Source organism: Macaca fascicularis, chromosome 14 (assembly GCF_037993035.2).
Source record: "Macaca fascicularis isolate 582-1 chromosome 14, T2T-MFA8v1.1".
In the NCBI taxonomy this organism is placed as follows: domain Eukaryota; kingdom Metazoa; phylum Chordata; class Mammalia; order Primates; family Cercopithecidae; genus Macaca; species Macaca fascicularis.
The window spans coordinates 49,725,648-49,743,603 of NC_088388.1; the positions used below are offsets into that span (position 1 = coordinate 49,725,648).

Genomic DNA, 17,956 nt, shown 5'->3' on the forward strand with positions numbered 1-17,956 from the left:
ATGGTTTGGATTGAAAAGACTGAGTGGCCGTTCAGAACAATGAATGTAAAAGTCAACGGAAGGACATAATAGTGAAATTTCAAAACATTCAGTGGAAAGGGAAGATCCTGATGCTTTTAGAGGAGAAAATAGATTACATACAAAGGATCAGGAAGCAAAATAGTGTCAGGACCTTAGTAACAAGAATAGGAAGACAACAGATCAATATCTTTGGAATTCTGAGGCAGAATTATTTTCAACTTAGAATTCTATACCAGTCAAACTACAACCAAGTGAGAAGAATGTGAGTTCCTAAATAATTAATGTCACATTCACCTTTCTCAGGAAGCTCTTGGAGGATATGCTTTACCAAAATGAGACAGTTAACTAAAAGGGAAGAAAACATGATACCCAGGAAACAAGGACACTGGTACAAGAGAGGCAAAAGGAATTCCAAGTGCTGTAGATCTGCAGTAGGTAGGCCTGAGGAATAAATTAGTTCAGATTTGGAGTAAGAAGATTGAGAATTCCAGGAAGGATGTCTCCAAGGGAAAAACCAGGGTTCACAGATTACCTGATATATTCAATTATGTTAGGTAGAGTTTTACTGATTTCATGAAGAGTTTGAGAATTAGTGATAGTTACTTAAAAATTATGAAAACAAAATATGAGGCAAATCTTAAATCTAACAAAATAAAAAGTTGAGAAATAATATTAAATATAGTTTACTACATAGCTAGTATCTTCATAAAATAATATAAAACAGTAAACACTAATTTTAAAATTTGTGACATTAACATTAAGAGTTTGGAGAGGGAAGCATGGGAGCACATGTGGTGTTCAATGTAGGAAAGTGAAACTTTCATTTTCCTTTGTATGTAGATAATGATATAACATTTAGAATGATTTACAAATAAGGATATAAATACCAGTTAAACCATTAAATGAATTGAAGGGAATGATCTCCACAGAACAGGGGGTGAGATAAGGAGGACCAGGGTAAGAAAATGAAGGTCATTCTGCAAGCTGTGGAGACTGTGCACTGTACATTTTTGTCATGCTCTTTTTGTTGTTGCTGTTTTGGTTTTTTGTTTTTTAAAACCTTAAAGTACTATTTATCTTGTAAAGCTACATACAAGAATGACTTTAATAAAAATGAAAATTGTATGAAAAGAGGTTAGCCCACCTGTCTTTCAATCTTTGGCTTTAATTTAGTGAAATCAACATATTTTGAGGTTGATAATTTAAAGATTTGTAATGTCAGATTATCTGCTTATCATGTCTCAGAGAAGAGGAACCATTTTAAGCTGAGTAAATAGAACGAGTAATAAGATCATTGGTTTGCCAAAGAGAACTACAGAAAATACTTCAGAAAAGACCTTGAAACAGCAATGAGAATATGATGAAGGTAAATGTGGAGTCCCAGACAAAGGCAGGACCTGAGGAGAGAAGTGTGGTGATCTGTTTGGAAGCATGAAGGAAGCACTTTGTTAGCTGGTTTGGGTTTAGAGAAGCTTGACTTCAGAAACAACAACAACAACAACAAAACTGCTACCAATTTGGCTATACTCTCTTGAGGATTATGTTATATGCTGCCTAGAAATAAGACCCTGGGTAAACAATGACTGCCACTGGGCCTTAGTGGCCTTGGGAACAGCACTCATTATTCAGAAGGATCAGAATACCCAGGGATGCATAACCAGAGCTGAATAAGAATGATACAGTTCTTCCAAGAATCTTTAGAAATGTTCAGGTTAGTTTCTTAATTCATGAATATTAATATTACACAAGTGGACATCCCAGATATTTAAATAACTTTTAATAAAGATTTTAGGTATTAAAAAACATCTTAGAGACTACTTAGTCGAATTCCTTTTTGTACAATTAAATAAAAAACAAACCTGAATTCTAAAGAGATCAAATCCTTTGTCCAGGATCATAAAGCTGTTGCTAGAAGGACCAGGAACAGAACTATGGCTCCCAGACCTGTCTTCTTTCTTTCTGTTTTATTATTTGCCTTCTCTTAGTTTCCTTTTTTAAACATAACGAAAAAGAAATTACAAGGCTATCTGAGAAATCTAACAATATGGTAAGATTTTTTTTTTTAACTCAATTTCAGCTGCATTTAAAAAGATCAATATTTGTCTTCCCTGTTTTACAGCAGCTCTATGCCGCTCAGCTGGCCAGCATGCAGGTGTCACCTGGAGCAAAGATGCCATCAACTCCACAGCCACCAAACACAGCAGGGACGGTCTCACCTACTGGGATAAAAAATGAAAAGAGAGGGACCAGCCCTGTAACTCAAGTTAAGGTACTCACCTTGCAGGATTGTGGAAACAGTTTAGAAAATAGTTTCACAAGAAAGATAGTGAAGCAGGCTATGTTGGGCATAAACAGCAGGAAACATAGCAACATAAAGCAACACCAAAATGTCCCTCTTTGTGGTAAATTTCATGATTGAGCATTGAGAAACAGGTGTTTCCCTTTTGATAACAATAGTGCCATATTGTGAGATCTTTACCTCAATCTGCAAACTGACTTTTCAAGAGTTTTCCCCCTTTGGATTCTGGCTTTTATTTTTTAATGCTCATTGGCATGAATGGCCATAATTTTATTGCCAGTCTTTGTCATGGACTTGTGGCACTTCTCTCTGTGTGTCTTAAATAGGGAGGGAGTTAACTTATAGGACCAGAGAATTGGGATCTTGAAACATTGGATTTAAAAAGAAGTGCAAAATAGAATTTAATGCTGGACTCTGTAAGGTTTGTTGTGAAGATCTCTCCTTCAAAACTAGTTATACATGTTTAAGGAATGAGTTGTCATTGCCTAATAATGCTTTTGATGCCATAGAGTTGTGATAGGATAAACAGGCTTTCCCAAGTTATGTCTGGGACATTAATAGATATCTTTTCTCACTAATTTTCAGTGTCTTGAAACTGGGCAGCCAGGAGGCACTCGGTAAGAGGGAAATTGATGAGCCACTGCAATTTTGTGCTGCAGCTGGTACCTGTAGGTGGCACTTGTCAGTTTTATGAATGCAGTTGCTTTCTATATTGAATTATCAAATTCAAACAGAGGAACAATTGTTTTGTATAATTGACTTCTCTACTTGGAGGAGTATGAAAAGTATAAATGCTTTATTGTAATATGATTAAAGTACTGCATTTGGAGAAATTTTGCAGTTATTAAATCTTCACAAGGGAAACAGCTGAGACCAACCAAATTAATAATTGGCTGGTATACAATCACCGAAATTGTTTTGTTTTCTAAAATTTGCATATAGTAATTTTGAGATTCCAGAAGGTCTTTTAATAAAGTAGATCCCAAATACCAAAGATCAAAAAATGTGAAAATCATTAAGAGAGGTAGTTCTGTCTATGTTCCAACCAAAGGAATTAATTTAATGCCACCTATTCTTTTAGATTCTCCAAAGAAATCGGTGAACATTTATGTTATGTTGTTAGAAATATTGAGATATTACAATAGGAGGTTTACATTTAGTAAGACAGAATCACTTATGAAAACAGATTATTTTATGTTTCCAGAGTTTGTGTTTGTGAATAAGAGAACACTCCAACTCAAAGACACTTTGCTTACTCGTAGTTGTTAGAGTATGAGTATATCAAATATCAGTGACTTGAGCTATTCAGTATTAAATATTTTAACATAAAGAAGTCATTTTATAAGTAAGTTGACCAACTGGAACTGCACCAAACCAAGTCTTTACTGGATGAGTAAAATGTTCCTTGGTTAAATTCAAGTTTATATCTGCTTTTACCCTTCCATCTTTGTGAGCCAACTGAATTTTATTACTCACTTGACCACATGAAAATTCTTAGAGATCTCTCTGCGGTAGTTTGACTTGACCATATTCTATGTTAATAACAAAGGAAATATTTCTTTTACTTATTAGACTTTTTATTGTATATATGGGTAAAAATATATAGACCAAAACATAAAGCAAATGTTTTAAATTTAAAATATAACTCCTATCTATTACTGAAGATGTTCTGAAAATAATCTTATAGTTTGCTAATTTAAAGAACTGTGGTTACCAAAATCTCTCATGTTTCTCTTTATAGTCATTGCTTTTTCTCTGTATATAACGTGACTACTTATATTAAATTCAGACAGAACATAGGCAACATTTGCTGAAAGTAACAAAAATAAATATAGATGTTCTGATGTACCTTTTCCCCCTAGAATTTTTGTCTACTATAACTGTCAACATCAGAAGTCAGAATGTTTCTGTTAAAATAGTGGTTCTACCACTTTTACTAGCTCTATCATGTTGGCCAAGCTACTTAGTGGCTTTCTACTTTAGTTTTCTCCTCTGAAAAAAAAATGGAGTTAATATTATTATAGGTCGTATATACACCCTCTAGTATTATACTGAGTATTCTATAAATGTCAGTGGTAGTGATGCTGCTGGTGGTCGTTATGATAATGAAGAAGATAGTGTGGTGGTTTTAGTGGTTGTGATTGAAATATCTAGTTGTACACTGGGAGAGATCCTAAATAAACACCTAGAGGATTTCCATTGTCGACCATGATGAGGGAACAAAATCAGATTTACTCTTCCAGCTTAAACAACTAAAACTCAGTAGGAAAATTATATAAAACAATGGTTTTCAGACATTTACAATAGTAGTACAGGACAGTGATTCCTATGAGAAGAGAAACAAGTGAGGCAAGCACTACAATTGTTGCAGCTCACTATTGGAAGGAAGTTTCCAGGCAACTATGCAGGAAGCTTCATAGGCTCCCTGAGTAGAGAAACAGAGTTCAAAGTTTAGGGATGTTAATGCAGATGGAATTTGTGAGACAGGGTACCAGAGAGGAGCAAGCTGCATGGAGAAAGAATGCTGAAGATCTGCAAAAGGCTCCCCCTGAGTATTTAGCTGAGTACTGATCAGCTCATGCATGTGAGAAACTACCTGAGGTAAGGGGAAACACCAGAATGTAGCAAACAAAACAGCTGCAAGATTCACAAAGGACCAGAAATAGCCAGAGTGGAAAGATCTCCTGACACATGGAGCATCAAGTAGAGTCCCCAGAAGGGTATTACGTCAGTAGTGGGGACAAATTACCCCTACTTAGTGGCTGTTCTGACCTTGCCTAACAATGCTTAGAAGTAAGTCTAGAAAAGGATGAAATTGTTCTGTGTCTCAGAACAAAGTTTTCAAATATTTAAATACATAAACTTCATCACCCCAGAAGGTAAAATTCACAATATGTAGCATCCGTACAATAAATATCAGGCTTGCAAAGCAGCAAAAAATATGAATAATGAGAAAAATCAATCAATAGAAACAAACCCAAAATGATACAAATGATAGAATTAGTAGAAAGTAAAAACAACTATTATAAGAGACTTCCAAGTAGCACCAAATGAGGTAAGCATCTGCTTTCCTAAAATCTCATCTATGAAGCTGGACAAAACTGACAAAAACAGTCATTCTGGCATTCTTAAAAATGACCAAAGTTATATACAATCTGCGAAAATATTTATGCCTCTTATATGTAAGAATAGTGGGGGTCTGTGACATTCTGGCCTAGGGCTATTGTTATTTCCCCTACTCCCAGGTTTGGTTAGCACAAAGTTATCAGGACAGGGCAGGCTGTGAGAAAACTGCCATGGTGGAAAAGGATTCACTTAATTGGGAGTTGGTAGGCACTAGCCATGCCCAGTGGTATTATTGATTAAAGTGGCAGTTACTGAATTATACAACTAAGTAAAAAAATAGAGTATTTCAAAGTTGAAAAAGATGTAATAAACTCCATATGTTCAAGAATATAGAGGAAAACAAGAGCATGATAAAGCAAGACATGAAAAACCTAAATCAAATGTCTAGAGATGAACAATACAATGTTTGAGATTAAATATATATGTGTGTGTGTGTGTGTTCGTGTGTGTGCATTAGATGGGTTTAGCAACAGCTTAGACATTTCAGAAGAAAAGATTAGTGAACTTGAAGACATAACAATATAACTATCCCAAATGAAAGGCATAGAAAAAAGACTGGTCAGTACTGTGGGGCAACATGGAATAGACTAAAGTATGCAGTTGGAGGCCCATAAAGAAAAGGAAGAAAGAGAAAATTGTATTTGAAGAAGTAATGACTGAAAATGTTCCAAATTTGATCAATACTTTAAATTTAGATGTTTTAGAAGCTCAGTGAGCCCCAAATAAAGGAAACGTGGAGAAAATTAAGTGACCACCTACCATATAAATCACTATTATTTAGATGTGAGTAAAGGAACAAACTAGTTCAAACATCCTTTGAATTAAGAGCAAAGGGAAGTAAATTGCAATTAAGTACATAAGATAATTTTGACATTCATAATGGATGTAACCATATTGCTTGAGAACCTGTCCTATGTATAAATATACATAAACATACACTGCAATGCATATGAGAAATTGCCTTTTCCCTATGAACACACACACAAAAATCTGTGGCATCACTATGTTATCAAACAATAGACTTATTTTCTCTGGTAGTTCAGTAGAAAAGGGGCCTGAAATTTGGAGTCAAATAAATTAGAATTTAAATTCTTTCCCTCCCTATATGGCCTTAGACAAGGGATTTTGTCATTCTGACCTCCATTTTCCTATTTGTAAATTTAGAATAATACTGGCCAGGCTCATAGCTATTGATGGTTAAATGAGCTAGTATGTGAAAATGCTTAGTACAGTCCTTGGTATATAATTGCTTCTTTGTGCATGCCGTTTTTATTTTCTCTTTCTAATCTTCCTTCAAAAGTAGTATTTTCTGGCCTCTCTTTCTGTTCCCCCTTAGTCAATGATATTAGTACTGGAAGAGACCTTAGAGATCATCTAGTATCAGACCCTCTTTTCGCAGATGAAGAAATTGAGCCCCAGCAAGGTCACATGGTTACTAAGGGGGAAAATGTTCTGTTACCAAACTCTATTGGATCTTTTAAACAATGGCATTAAAAGCTAGTTCTCTTTGCCTTCTCAAAAGCAAAATGGGAGTTAACATTTGCTGACAATTTTATTTTAGAACACAATAATGTAGATCTTAAAACTGAACATTTAAATAAATATGCTCATATTATAACTAAATTTCTAAGATGATGAAAGTGTTATTTCGAGTATTTTATGGCAGGATAAATGAGACAAAGTAAAGGAAAGAGCTTAGCTTTCAAGCTCCTGGATGAACTACAGTTAAAAGCCAGATATTTGAATACTGTCTCAGTGTAGAAGGACATGTATCTTAAAATAGACATTCTGTAAATATATGTAGAAAAGCATATAAAGAAACATCACTTTAAACATGAAAAATAAATTGCATATAGCATAGTATGTGAAACATAATTATAATCTATCCTTGGTCTTTGCAAAAATTAATTTTAAACATGAATAGAGACCAGAATATAGACCATGAAGAGTACCCACACCCAGAAAGCCACATAGAAGCCGTGTTGTGGCATGCGGCTCCCTGGGCAGGGGCCTAGTACATCAGAAGGCTTTCCATGTTTCCATTTTTAAAGTGCTTGCAATTGTTTGATTTAAAATATATATTAAAAAATTAGCTGCAGAGGCTGTTTATAGCTACAAGAACTTTTCAGAGAGAATAACACAAAAGCACTACAGAGCTGCTGAAATTTTAAATAATTCTTTGTAAATGCCCTAGGTTAATTTAGATCCCTGAAAACACATTAGGAAATTAAGCTGTAATGTGAGCTAATTCAGATTTTAATTTGGCAAAAAGAATGATCCAACTGCACAGTTAATGTAAATAGAAACATAACGCAGGGAAATTAATGAGGTTTCCTTCCGATGAATCTTCAAGGAGGTAGATAATTAGCTTCTTTTGTTATTTTTGTAGGAGAATGTGGCATTGTCTCTGAGGTGTAAAATAACTGTGGCTTACTAAGTGATAATGTGCTTCATTTGTCTTTTGTAAAAATAATTATTTATGTTAAACTCTTGTAGGATGAAGCAGCAGCACAGCCTCTGAATCTCTCATCCCGACCCAAGACAGCAGAGCCTGTAAAATCCCCAACGTCTCCCACCCAGAACCTCTTCCCAGCCAGCAAAACCAGCCCTGTCAATCTGCCAAACAAAAGCAGCATCCCTAGCCCCATTGGAGGAAGTCTGGGAAGAGGATCCTCTTTAGGTAAATGGAAAAGTCAACACCAGGAAGAGACTTACGAATTAGGTAAAAGAAAGCAAACCTGTTTAGTTATGACTGATATTTGTTTCCAAAGTGCTCCTTAGTAAAAGATAATACTCATATTTTCTACTGAAACATAAACCAATTTAGTATCTTCTTTTATTAGAACTTTTGGAAAAGGTCATGATATAAATCCTGCTGGGATGGATTCTTTAGATGATAATGAGTTAGATGCAGCAAATCATAGACTTAGCAATTGCTATATTTGGTCAGTGCTTTGACACTGAAATAATTTTTCAGGGACATAGGACCTGGCTTCAAAGCAACCTTCCAAAAGGCCAAAATTTATTTGAAATTTTTATCTTCTATCAAAGTGTATGTGAATTTTACGTCTTATCCCATATTACTTTTGCAGTAAAACAAATATGAACGACACACTTCAAGAACATATATGAAATACTATTGATATGTAGGAAGAGATGTCATAATGTCTGACTCCTTATACTCCCGTGGAGATATATAGCCAAGTATCTCTGGGAATATTCATAGCCCTATGTGAAAAGTATGGAGGAAAAAACATGGGTTTTGGAATGAGGCAGGCTTGTACAGAAAGCCTTCATTTTCTAGCTGTGTGGCCCCAAAAAAGTTATTTAATATTTTCAAGTTCAGTTTCCTAGTATTACTAGCTCATAGGTTATTATGAGGATTAAAAGAGAAAAATACGTATAAAGTGCCTAGTGCAGTTTAGAACCTAAAAGGCATTCAATTTAAAAAAACTGGAATGAATATCAATACATGTACGTATATAAGTGGAATGAAACAATAAATGTGAAAGTAGTTGTCAGTAAGAGAGTGCCAAATAAGCATTAACATTATTGTTACTATACTCTTTGTTTGGAAATTAAGTCTCTTAATTTGTTATACTTATACTCTTTGAAAATTAAGAGACATAATTTCCAAACACACACAGATTTAAAGATTAAAGGGACAAGACCTAGCATTTCTTCAGATTACCTTCCTTGTGTTATTGAGTTCTGAAGTCTAAAATGTTTATTTCAATAGATAAAATCATGTATAAGAATAGCCATTAACAGCTTAAAAAAATTCTTGCCTATTTTATCTGATTCAATGTTTCACAATAATCTTATGAGTTAGATAGTGTATTATTACCCTCATTGTACAAATACATACATTGTGGTTCTTACAGGTAGAATGACTTGCCCACACTCCTGCAGCTGTTAATTAGCAGAAACAGGACTAGAATCCAGGTCCTCTCACATGTTACTCAGTGTTCTTTTTGTAAACTCACAGTTAGAATATTTGCTAAATATGCTGAGTGTAAGTGAATCTTCTGATGGTGAGGTGTAAATCTTCCTCACTGAATTTTGGGATACTGGATCTCTACAGGAGCATATTCTCATTTTGAGTAAGGATGCGTTTTTCGGGACCTGAAAGTTTTCATGCCAAGTTAGTGGTATCCGTATAGAAGATAGAATTAAATCATTTCCAGCATGTGAATATGAATACCCCTTGGCTGGATTTTTGGAAGTCGTGAGATGAGGGAAAAAAGCCAACAAGAAGATAAATTATAGAGTTGACCTTGAAATGGCCCTCCTAGAATTCACTCTGAAATTGTTTGGAAAGCATTTGTTTGCTGTCCTGAGTATCATGAGAGACAGAGATGACTGAGTCACAGGCCCTGCTTTTATGGAACTCGACTCAGCAAAGCATATTTCTTAGATCATGAGCTAGAAATGGGCTGAAATAATAGTACCTGTGTTTGAACAGCACTCTTGTCCAGATGATATTGGATAGAAATGGTCTTTTTACCAGAAAAGCTCCAGAATAAAAGCTGTGGGGCTAAAAAGTGACTGACTTAAAAAAAATTCCATAGATAGCTTGGAAATTTTTTCCAAACTCAAATGCATATGCACGTGCATTGTACACACCAGACATCCATTATGAGCTTGATTCTGCACTCATTTCTTCTGTCCTGCCTATGAGAGGTGTACACACACACATGCTATGAAATGCTTATACAAGCCCTTAAGCAAGTGGATCACACTAACATTTGTTACAGCAGATGAAACCTATCTATCATCAAACAATTGCCCTCCTTTTGTCTAAAACTGGAAAATCTTATTCAAAGTATTCATGTTACAGTAAAATGCAAGATATCATGGAAAATAAGTCAGTTTAATATTGAAATTTTTCCCTCTGTGTTGCATGGAATACACTGGAAGTAAATATTTATTCTCACTTTTTTTGAAGCTTTGTAGTTATGCGAAAACCAGTCCCACACATATCGCCTCACTGTTGTGAATAGAGGGAGCTGATCGCAGTGGGTGTTCGAGCTGGGGGTGGGGAATGGGTTGTCATTCTCTTGGTAAATAACTGAGGCAGCCTAATGAGAAGAATGCTTCATTAACCAGCCAGCAACTGGGGGACTGGAGAGTACGGTGAATTCCTTCCGCCCCCTCTTTCCTGCAGTGGACATATGAACACACAGATACAGATATCACTAAAGTACACATGCAGCCTCACAGATTTTTTTTTTTTTTCCTGCGGGCCAGAAACCACTGTGTTGTATTAGCACAGCAACTGTAATGGGTAGCCTGGACAAACATCTCTGCCTCCTCCCCACTCCTCACCCCCTTCCTCCCCATAATTTCCCCACAGAAGAAGCAGCATTGTGCACCAGTTGTACATAACAGGCAGAGCAAATACCTTCCCCCAATATGTATACAATTGGAGTCTAGGAACCTTAGTCTGTGAGGAGGTAGGTAGACAGAACCCAGATAGACTGGAGTGCTGGGGTTTTCTCCAAGGGCTAAAAGAACCGAGCACAACTTGGTTGCCCTGGTTCTGTGTTCTATGTATATTATTGTATAGTTTAAAAAATAGCAAATGTGCACCACTTCCGTGTTCAGAGAATGCAGTTTTCTACAGGGGAGGGTATAGTAGTAGTACTTTTTAGGAGTCTGACCTCACAAGCCTCTAATAATGCATCCTGTGTATGCAGATATCCTGTCTAGTCTCAACTCCCCTGCCCTCTTTGGGGATCAGGATACGGTGATGAAAGCCATCCAGGAGGCGCGGAAGATGCGAGAGCAGATCCAGCGGGAGCAACAGCAGCAACAGCCACATGGTGTTGATGGGAAACTGTCCTCCATAAATAATATGGGGCTGAACAACTGCAGGAATGAAAAGGTAAAACTGCTTCCTTGTGTCACTGGATCTGCTAGACTCGTTGGCTCACTCTCATGTGGTTCTTTCCAGGCTCCCAGGTATCAACCTGCAGCCATGGATTTGGGCTTCCAGCTTGAGGGCTGTCTTGTACTTTACTAAAATCTGTCATGTAGTATCTGTAAGCATTATTGCTGATTAACAAATATGCCCTTTCCCACCCAGTGTAAGTTGCCTCCCAGGCACCCAACCTACCTGCCTATTGGTGTGTTTTTCTGTCACATTCTGAAATAGATGTATCTTAAAATAAAGGAGATGTATGATGTTATTAGAATAAAAATAGAGTACCAGAATATTAAAAAAGGAAGACACATATGTGTTTACAATGAAGACTAATATGTTACCGTGACTCACCATTAAATGTAATACTAAACTTCCTGACAACCAGGACAAAAAATGAAGCAAAACAAAGCAATTTGCAAATTGCATTCATTTGGTTTTTGATCCAGCAAATTATTTATTGTTTGTTCTATGATGGACTCTGTTCTAGGCACTGGAGATGCAGCAGTGAGCAAATCTGACAAAGATACCTGCTTTCCTAGAGCTCATATTCTAACAGGAGAGCACAGACAATGAAGAAATAAACAATTAAATAGAAAATATAATGGCAGGAAGTCAATAAATGCCATGAGAAAAAATAGAAGAAGCAAGTTAAAGGAATAGGGTGTTATAGGGTTGGTATGTTACATGGAGTGGTAAAGACTCTCTGAGGAAGTGACATTGACATCTGAATGAAGCAACAGTCCAGGCCATATGAAAGGCAGGAGCAGGGGCATTCCAGGCACTGGGAATGATGAACGTGGAGGCCCTTGGAGGATCAGATCAGCACCAAGGAGGCCCAGTGTGGCAAGAATGGCACAAGAGACAGCACAGCAGGGGATCATAAAGTAAAAGTGATAGGGTGGGCAGAGCTTATTAGACCTGGTAGACCCTGGAAAGGCTTTTCGTTTTATTCTGAGTGTGATGGGAATCCCTAGACTGATTTTGTCCAGGACATTGACTTGATCTGATTTACGTATAAAAGATCATTCTGCCTACTGTGGAAGATTGGACTATATAGGAGGTTAAGAATGGAAACAGGGAGACTGGTTGTGAGGCTATTAGTAGACTGAGTGAAAATTTCTGATTATCTGATAGAAGGGTACTAATCTGATCATGGGGGCTCTACCCTCATAACTTCATCTAAACTTAATTACCTCCCAAAGACCCACCTCCAGTGACCATCACATTGGAGATTGGGGATTCAAGACAATGGATTTTGAGGGGACACAAGAGTTCTCTCCATGGTACCCTATATTGTTGAATTTGTATTGTCTGTTGAAGTTCAAACTTAGACACTATTAACTTCAAGTTCTACAGATTAATTTTAAGTATTTCTCATTGACTTTTTAAATTCATTTGGGAGGGAAAAGTCTGAAGTTTAAAAGGATAAAACTTTATTTTGCTTTGGAACACATGGGAGAGGGATGAGAGATGAGGTCAAGATAGATACATAGATGATTGATTGATTGATTGATTGATAGATAAATTTGAACTTGACCTAAAACATATCACACTGAATATAACTGAGTCCCAGAAGGTAAGCTGCAATATTGTTTCTACAGAACCAGAAAACCCTGGTTTCCAAGTTGAAGAGAGCTGTTTTCTCAGTAGACAACCTTACTGGGGTTGAATTTGGAGCACTGGAAAAGTTCATTATTAGAGATGTTGTGTTCATGAGCTCTCCTTAACATGGTCTCTCTCCCTCCTGCATAATGTCACTGTTTTACACATATATTTTGTGATTCTTGTAGGCTTTGTTTAGTATCTACAATCAGTATCTATGATTGCTTGCTAGATTAGTTTAAGTTAGAAGAATAAATGAAGGACAGCACTAATGGATTCCTGTGATGGTAGCTTTGGCTTTCTCATAATCAAAATATCAGTCTTAATTTTATGGGCTTCCATGGGGCACTACTTTTTCTTCTGAGCATCAGATTTTCTTCTGAGCCAAAGAGGGTAAATATTAATATATAATGTGCAATTAAACTGGAAAATGAATTGTGACAAATTCAGTTTAACTCTCTTCAAAATTATTCATGTTAGAACCATCCATTTCCTTAAATATAAGATCTTTCCATTAGATTTATGAGTTTATTCTTTGTAGGCCACAATACAGTTGTAGGTAATTTTTTGTGGTGCTGTTGACATAAAACTTTATAATTTATTAAGCGTACCTCTTCTTTCTCTCATTTGGACACTCTTTGCAGAAGAATGTGGCACAGATTTGGGTTTCCTGGGAAATAGGTCTTGAGATGAAGATCAGCATGCGGGTTTATTAGGGAGTGCTTTTAGGATTTCTAAGGGAAGGGAGAAGACAAAAGCCTGTACAGCATAGTGAGACCCCATTTCCAGAAAATAAACAAGTTTTAATTTTTTTTTTAAACCCAGGACTGTGCAGAGGGAGAGGTTGTGTTCTGGTGCCGTCTCAACTAGGGCCTCTAGCAACCTCATAGGAAGTTTCCAGGCTGCTACGGCCATTCAGAATTGTCCTAAGTTGGGGTGAGAGTGTGAGCTTTTATATACCTGCATCAACCAGTCATTGGATAATTGATGCTATGGGAAGAGGACATGACCTTGAGTGAGGTGACTCTCTCCAGCTAAGGCAGTGCTGAAGAGGGCCAACAGCTAAGGGCTAGCTACTAACAGCATTTCCAGCAGCTGAGGGAATAAATCTTCCAGTACTGAAGGGGGATCGGGGCTGCACAACACTGTCCACTATAGCTTGTTACATTTAGTAATGTTAGATGTATACAAGACAGTCTTTGTGTATATCATAAATGTGAGCCAACACTTACTAACAGGCATAAGGATACTTATCTTTATAGTACATATAGAATCATATATGTGTCCATATGGCTACACGTTTGCTCATGATAGGTCTCATTGTATTGGGTAAATCCCTGTTTTGGCACTTTGAAATGAAACATTGTTGACTTGATCGGCCAGAACGGCACCAATGGAGTTGTTCTGGTTGGCTGTGTCACGGGGTATTTAGGCTCTGTTAAATATATACATTGTAGGGACAATAGACTGTAACGGCACCTTAGGAGCTGTTCTGCTCCATCATTTCAACATAACTTCTGTGCATGAATTGTCAGTGTCCTGCCAGCAGATGTCTAAGTAAGTTACCGCCCTGGGTTATAGCTTTCCACACCAAGAACACCAGCCATCCTCACTTCTGTCTGAGTACCAGTGCAATTAGATCATACTATAGCCTAATTGCTTACCAAATTTTGTTGTTTTGACATCTCTAAGATAGAGAGTATTTTAGTCATGACAATACATAGCAGAATTTTAATTAGACTGCTTCTAAGTCTCCTCAGAGCTAAGCTAGGGCATCTGGCAAGAAGACAGGCAAGGCAGGGTGGGCCTTTTTAATGAAGGGGTAGATGTTAAAGTATGTTCTGTAACTCTCTGACCTTTTTGATGTTTGAATGCTGACTCAGTGAAAGCATTGGTTGGAATGCTTTCCTGCATAGGTATTATGTAAGCCAGTAGACTGATTACCTACTGATCACAACTGCTCATGAAAAGTCAGATTACACACCTGTACACATGTGTCCCAAGCTGCTATTCACTTCCTCATCTGGGAATCACTTGAGAAAAATGCTTGACCTCATCAGGTGTCAAAGTGAGCTACAGTGGACACTATTATCACACTTTACTTGCCTCTGAAGTATATGGGTAGAATTAAAACTGTAGAGTAAAAGAATTGGAGGGAGCATTACATTTGATCAAGTGCAATCACTTTAATATGCAGATGGGAAAGCTGAAACCTAGAGAAATAAAAGGACTTACCCACAGTCATAGTGTATTTGTGGCAGGACAGAAATTAAATCTCAGCTTTCCTAATTCCTAGTTAATTATATTTCCACTTATAGAACAGTACCAGATTCATTTATTAATTTCCTATGTTATCTTACATTTTACACTGGCAATCTCAAAGCTTTGATGAAATAAAGCAGGGAATAAATAAACAAAAACAGCAAAACAGAAGAGCATTTAGCTCCCTGCCTTCTCTATACTTGTCACCTTCTGTCTGGGTAGGGCATTCTTTCCTGCCATGGTGTCCATTGCTGCTGGCACTGGAAACAGAAGGTTGAATGATGCTGGTATAGACAAAGAAACAAAAGAGGTGGCTAGACCAGGAGCAGTCATAGAAAGACAAACTACATGTAGATTACAAAGAGCATGGATTTTAGAGTTTGTTAATCCTGGGTCTCAGTTCTCCCTGTGCTATTTTCTAACTGTGTTACTTAAGTAATTTACTTAACCTCTCTGAGTCTCAATGATCATTTCTATAAAATGGAGATAATTATCCTTTTCTTGAAGGGATATTTTGAAGAAACATATGTACAGCATATAGTTTGCACAGAAGATGCTCAATTAATATCAGATTCTTTCTCACTTTCAGATGGCAGGCAGCTTGTCAAATCTGCTGTTTAGTTTTTAAATTTTATTTTCTTTGATACTCTCCACTGGTGAATGAGTCAACCTATTGGTCCTTGGATTCAAAATTTCTTAAAAGAGAAAAAAAGGATAGTAAGATGCTAACAGGCAGCTTCTTACAAAGTCAGGATATGCATATTTCTTTTTCGTTTTTGGAGTGACTTGTATAAACTGGCTACCTGCTAGGATCTGGCTAAAGCCAACATGATAATACTCAACTCTGATTATGTTAGTGTGCTAGGGAGCTTTTGTTCCTACTTATTTAATGTATTCTTTAATGTATTTCCACAAAAGCAGAATTTTAATCGATAATTTTTTGGAAAAGCTTGACCTGATTCTTGATAGCTATTTACATTTCTCATACCCAAATAATATTTTTCAGTGAATTAAATAGGAAAAAAAATAATCCAATCATTGGGGCACATTGTAAACTTGTTCCCATTTATTTAAAAAGCCATTGTTCATTTTTTGAAAGTGTAGATTCTTGCATTTCACCCATATGTTTCACAAATATCAGAATAGCACATCAGTATTACACTGATGTAATACTGCCCCCTTTTATTGGAAAAGAAAAACATACTGGACATCTTCTGCTTCGCATTGTCAATTATCATAGCTCCTTGTTATTCATACAATTGATTCAGGTATTCGTTGTTGCATGACAGGATAAATTTAGTCAGAGGACCAATATAGCTGTACAGCAGTAAACGAAAGGGGCTTGTGAGAAAATTATTTAGCAAAGTGTGTTGGGAATGAATGAGCTCCTTCTATAGCTCGCAGACTAGTGAGGTTTGGTTGTTTTCAAAGGCGCACATAGTACTAATTAATCAGGATTGTCATTTTTGTGAGCAGTTGACTAACATGTTTGTGTTGCTTTTCTATGTCAACCTATTCTCAAGACAACAACTTGTACTATGAAGAATGTGAGGCACATTAGAGATTTTTGCAGTAAGGGAAGAAATTCTAATTGTAATTCTCCTCATTTGCAAAGCAGAGCAGTAGTCCCTGTTTAAAAAACATTTGTGTACTACTCTTTCTTTATGTCACGACAAGGAATATTTTTATACTGCTTTCTATGCTCCAAATATATTATTACATATATATTTGCTCTTGAACCTTTCCAAATTCAGGGATGTCGGTATTACTGTCCTTGTTTCACAGATGAAGAAACTAAGACCAGCTCTGGATCACTTTACTCCAGCATTTCCTTTCCATCATCTCATTTGTTCCGTACATGTCTGTGAGATTGATAGCGCAATTTTACTTAAAATCTAAAACAAGACACACATCTGAGTTTCAAACATCAATTTAATGAAGTGAATGCTAAAATTATGAGCTAAAGAAGTCTATCTAGATATATGTGCTTCATACGTATTTCTTTGAAATGAATAGCCATATTTATACTTGCGATAGTATTTTTTTAAAAGAACATACACAGATCAAAAGTGCTATAAAATTAGAGAAAAGCAAGGTAAGGTTTATTAATGTTGGATTTTACATTTGAACTAATAACATTGGGCAACTATGAAGTTCTGTATGTAAGCTCCTGGCTGAATGTAATCATTAAGTTCTTTTTCTTTCTGTTGTCAGGGCTACTTGATTGGTTGCCTAGCTACTAGCTTAAGGCCAAACTCATAAAAAACAACAACAAACTTGTTTGCCTCCTTTCTTCTCTGTACTTTAAACAGAAAAAAATGGTGAGAATTTATATATAAGTGTATAAGTTCGGAATACTTCCTAGGGATAGGCGTGGGTGTAGGAATAAATATAAAGCCTTGAGTTTTATTTATACATGTTTTAGTCAAAAGGCCACATCTAGTTAATGTATCTCTCAATGAAAGGGCTAAAATTTGATATATACAGTTAATAATATTGCATACATTCTGTGAAAGAGTTGTTGGTTTTGTTATGTATGGAGCAAACTTACTAATTATGAGGATTTCATAGACCTAACCTCCCATTATGGCAGGTAGTTTCTAATCCTTAATCCTTCTAGATCTAATCTCTTCTAGATGTAATCTCTTAATCCTTCCAGACCAGCTGTTCTCAACTTTTTTGGTCTCAGGGACCTTTTATAGTCTTAAAAATTATCAAAG

General features: G+C 36.3%; 1 protein-coding gene across 50 annotated transcripts in view; it reads left to right on the forward strand.

Moving 5' to 3' along the window:
* Positions 1 to 17,956, forward strand: part of SOX6 (SRY-box transcription factor 6) — a 658,308-nt gene that overhangs the window by 571,282 nt on the left and 69,070 nt on the right. For 31 of the 50 annotated variants that reach the window (XM_045370379.3, XM_074014189.1, XM_045370377.3 and 28 more), the window contains 3 exons: positions 2,141 to 2,290; positions 7,943 to 8,168; positions 11,146 to 11,333. In XM_045370379.3, the coding sequence (XP_045226314.1) occupies positions 2,141 to 2,290; positions 7,943 to 8,168; positions 11,146 to 11,333 (564 nt within the window). The remainder of the gene's footprint in view (positions 1 to 2,140; positions 2,291 to 7,942; positions 8,169 to 11,145; positions 11,334 to 17,956) is intronic. The other 19 variants (XM_074014211.1, XM_074014217.1, XM_074014213.1 and 16 more) reach the window with 2 other exon arrangements.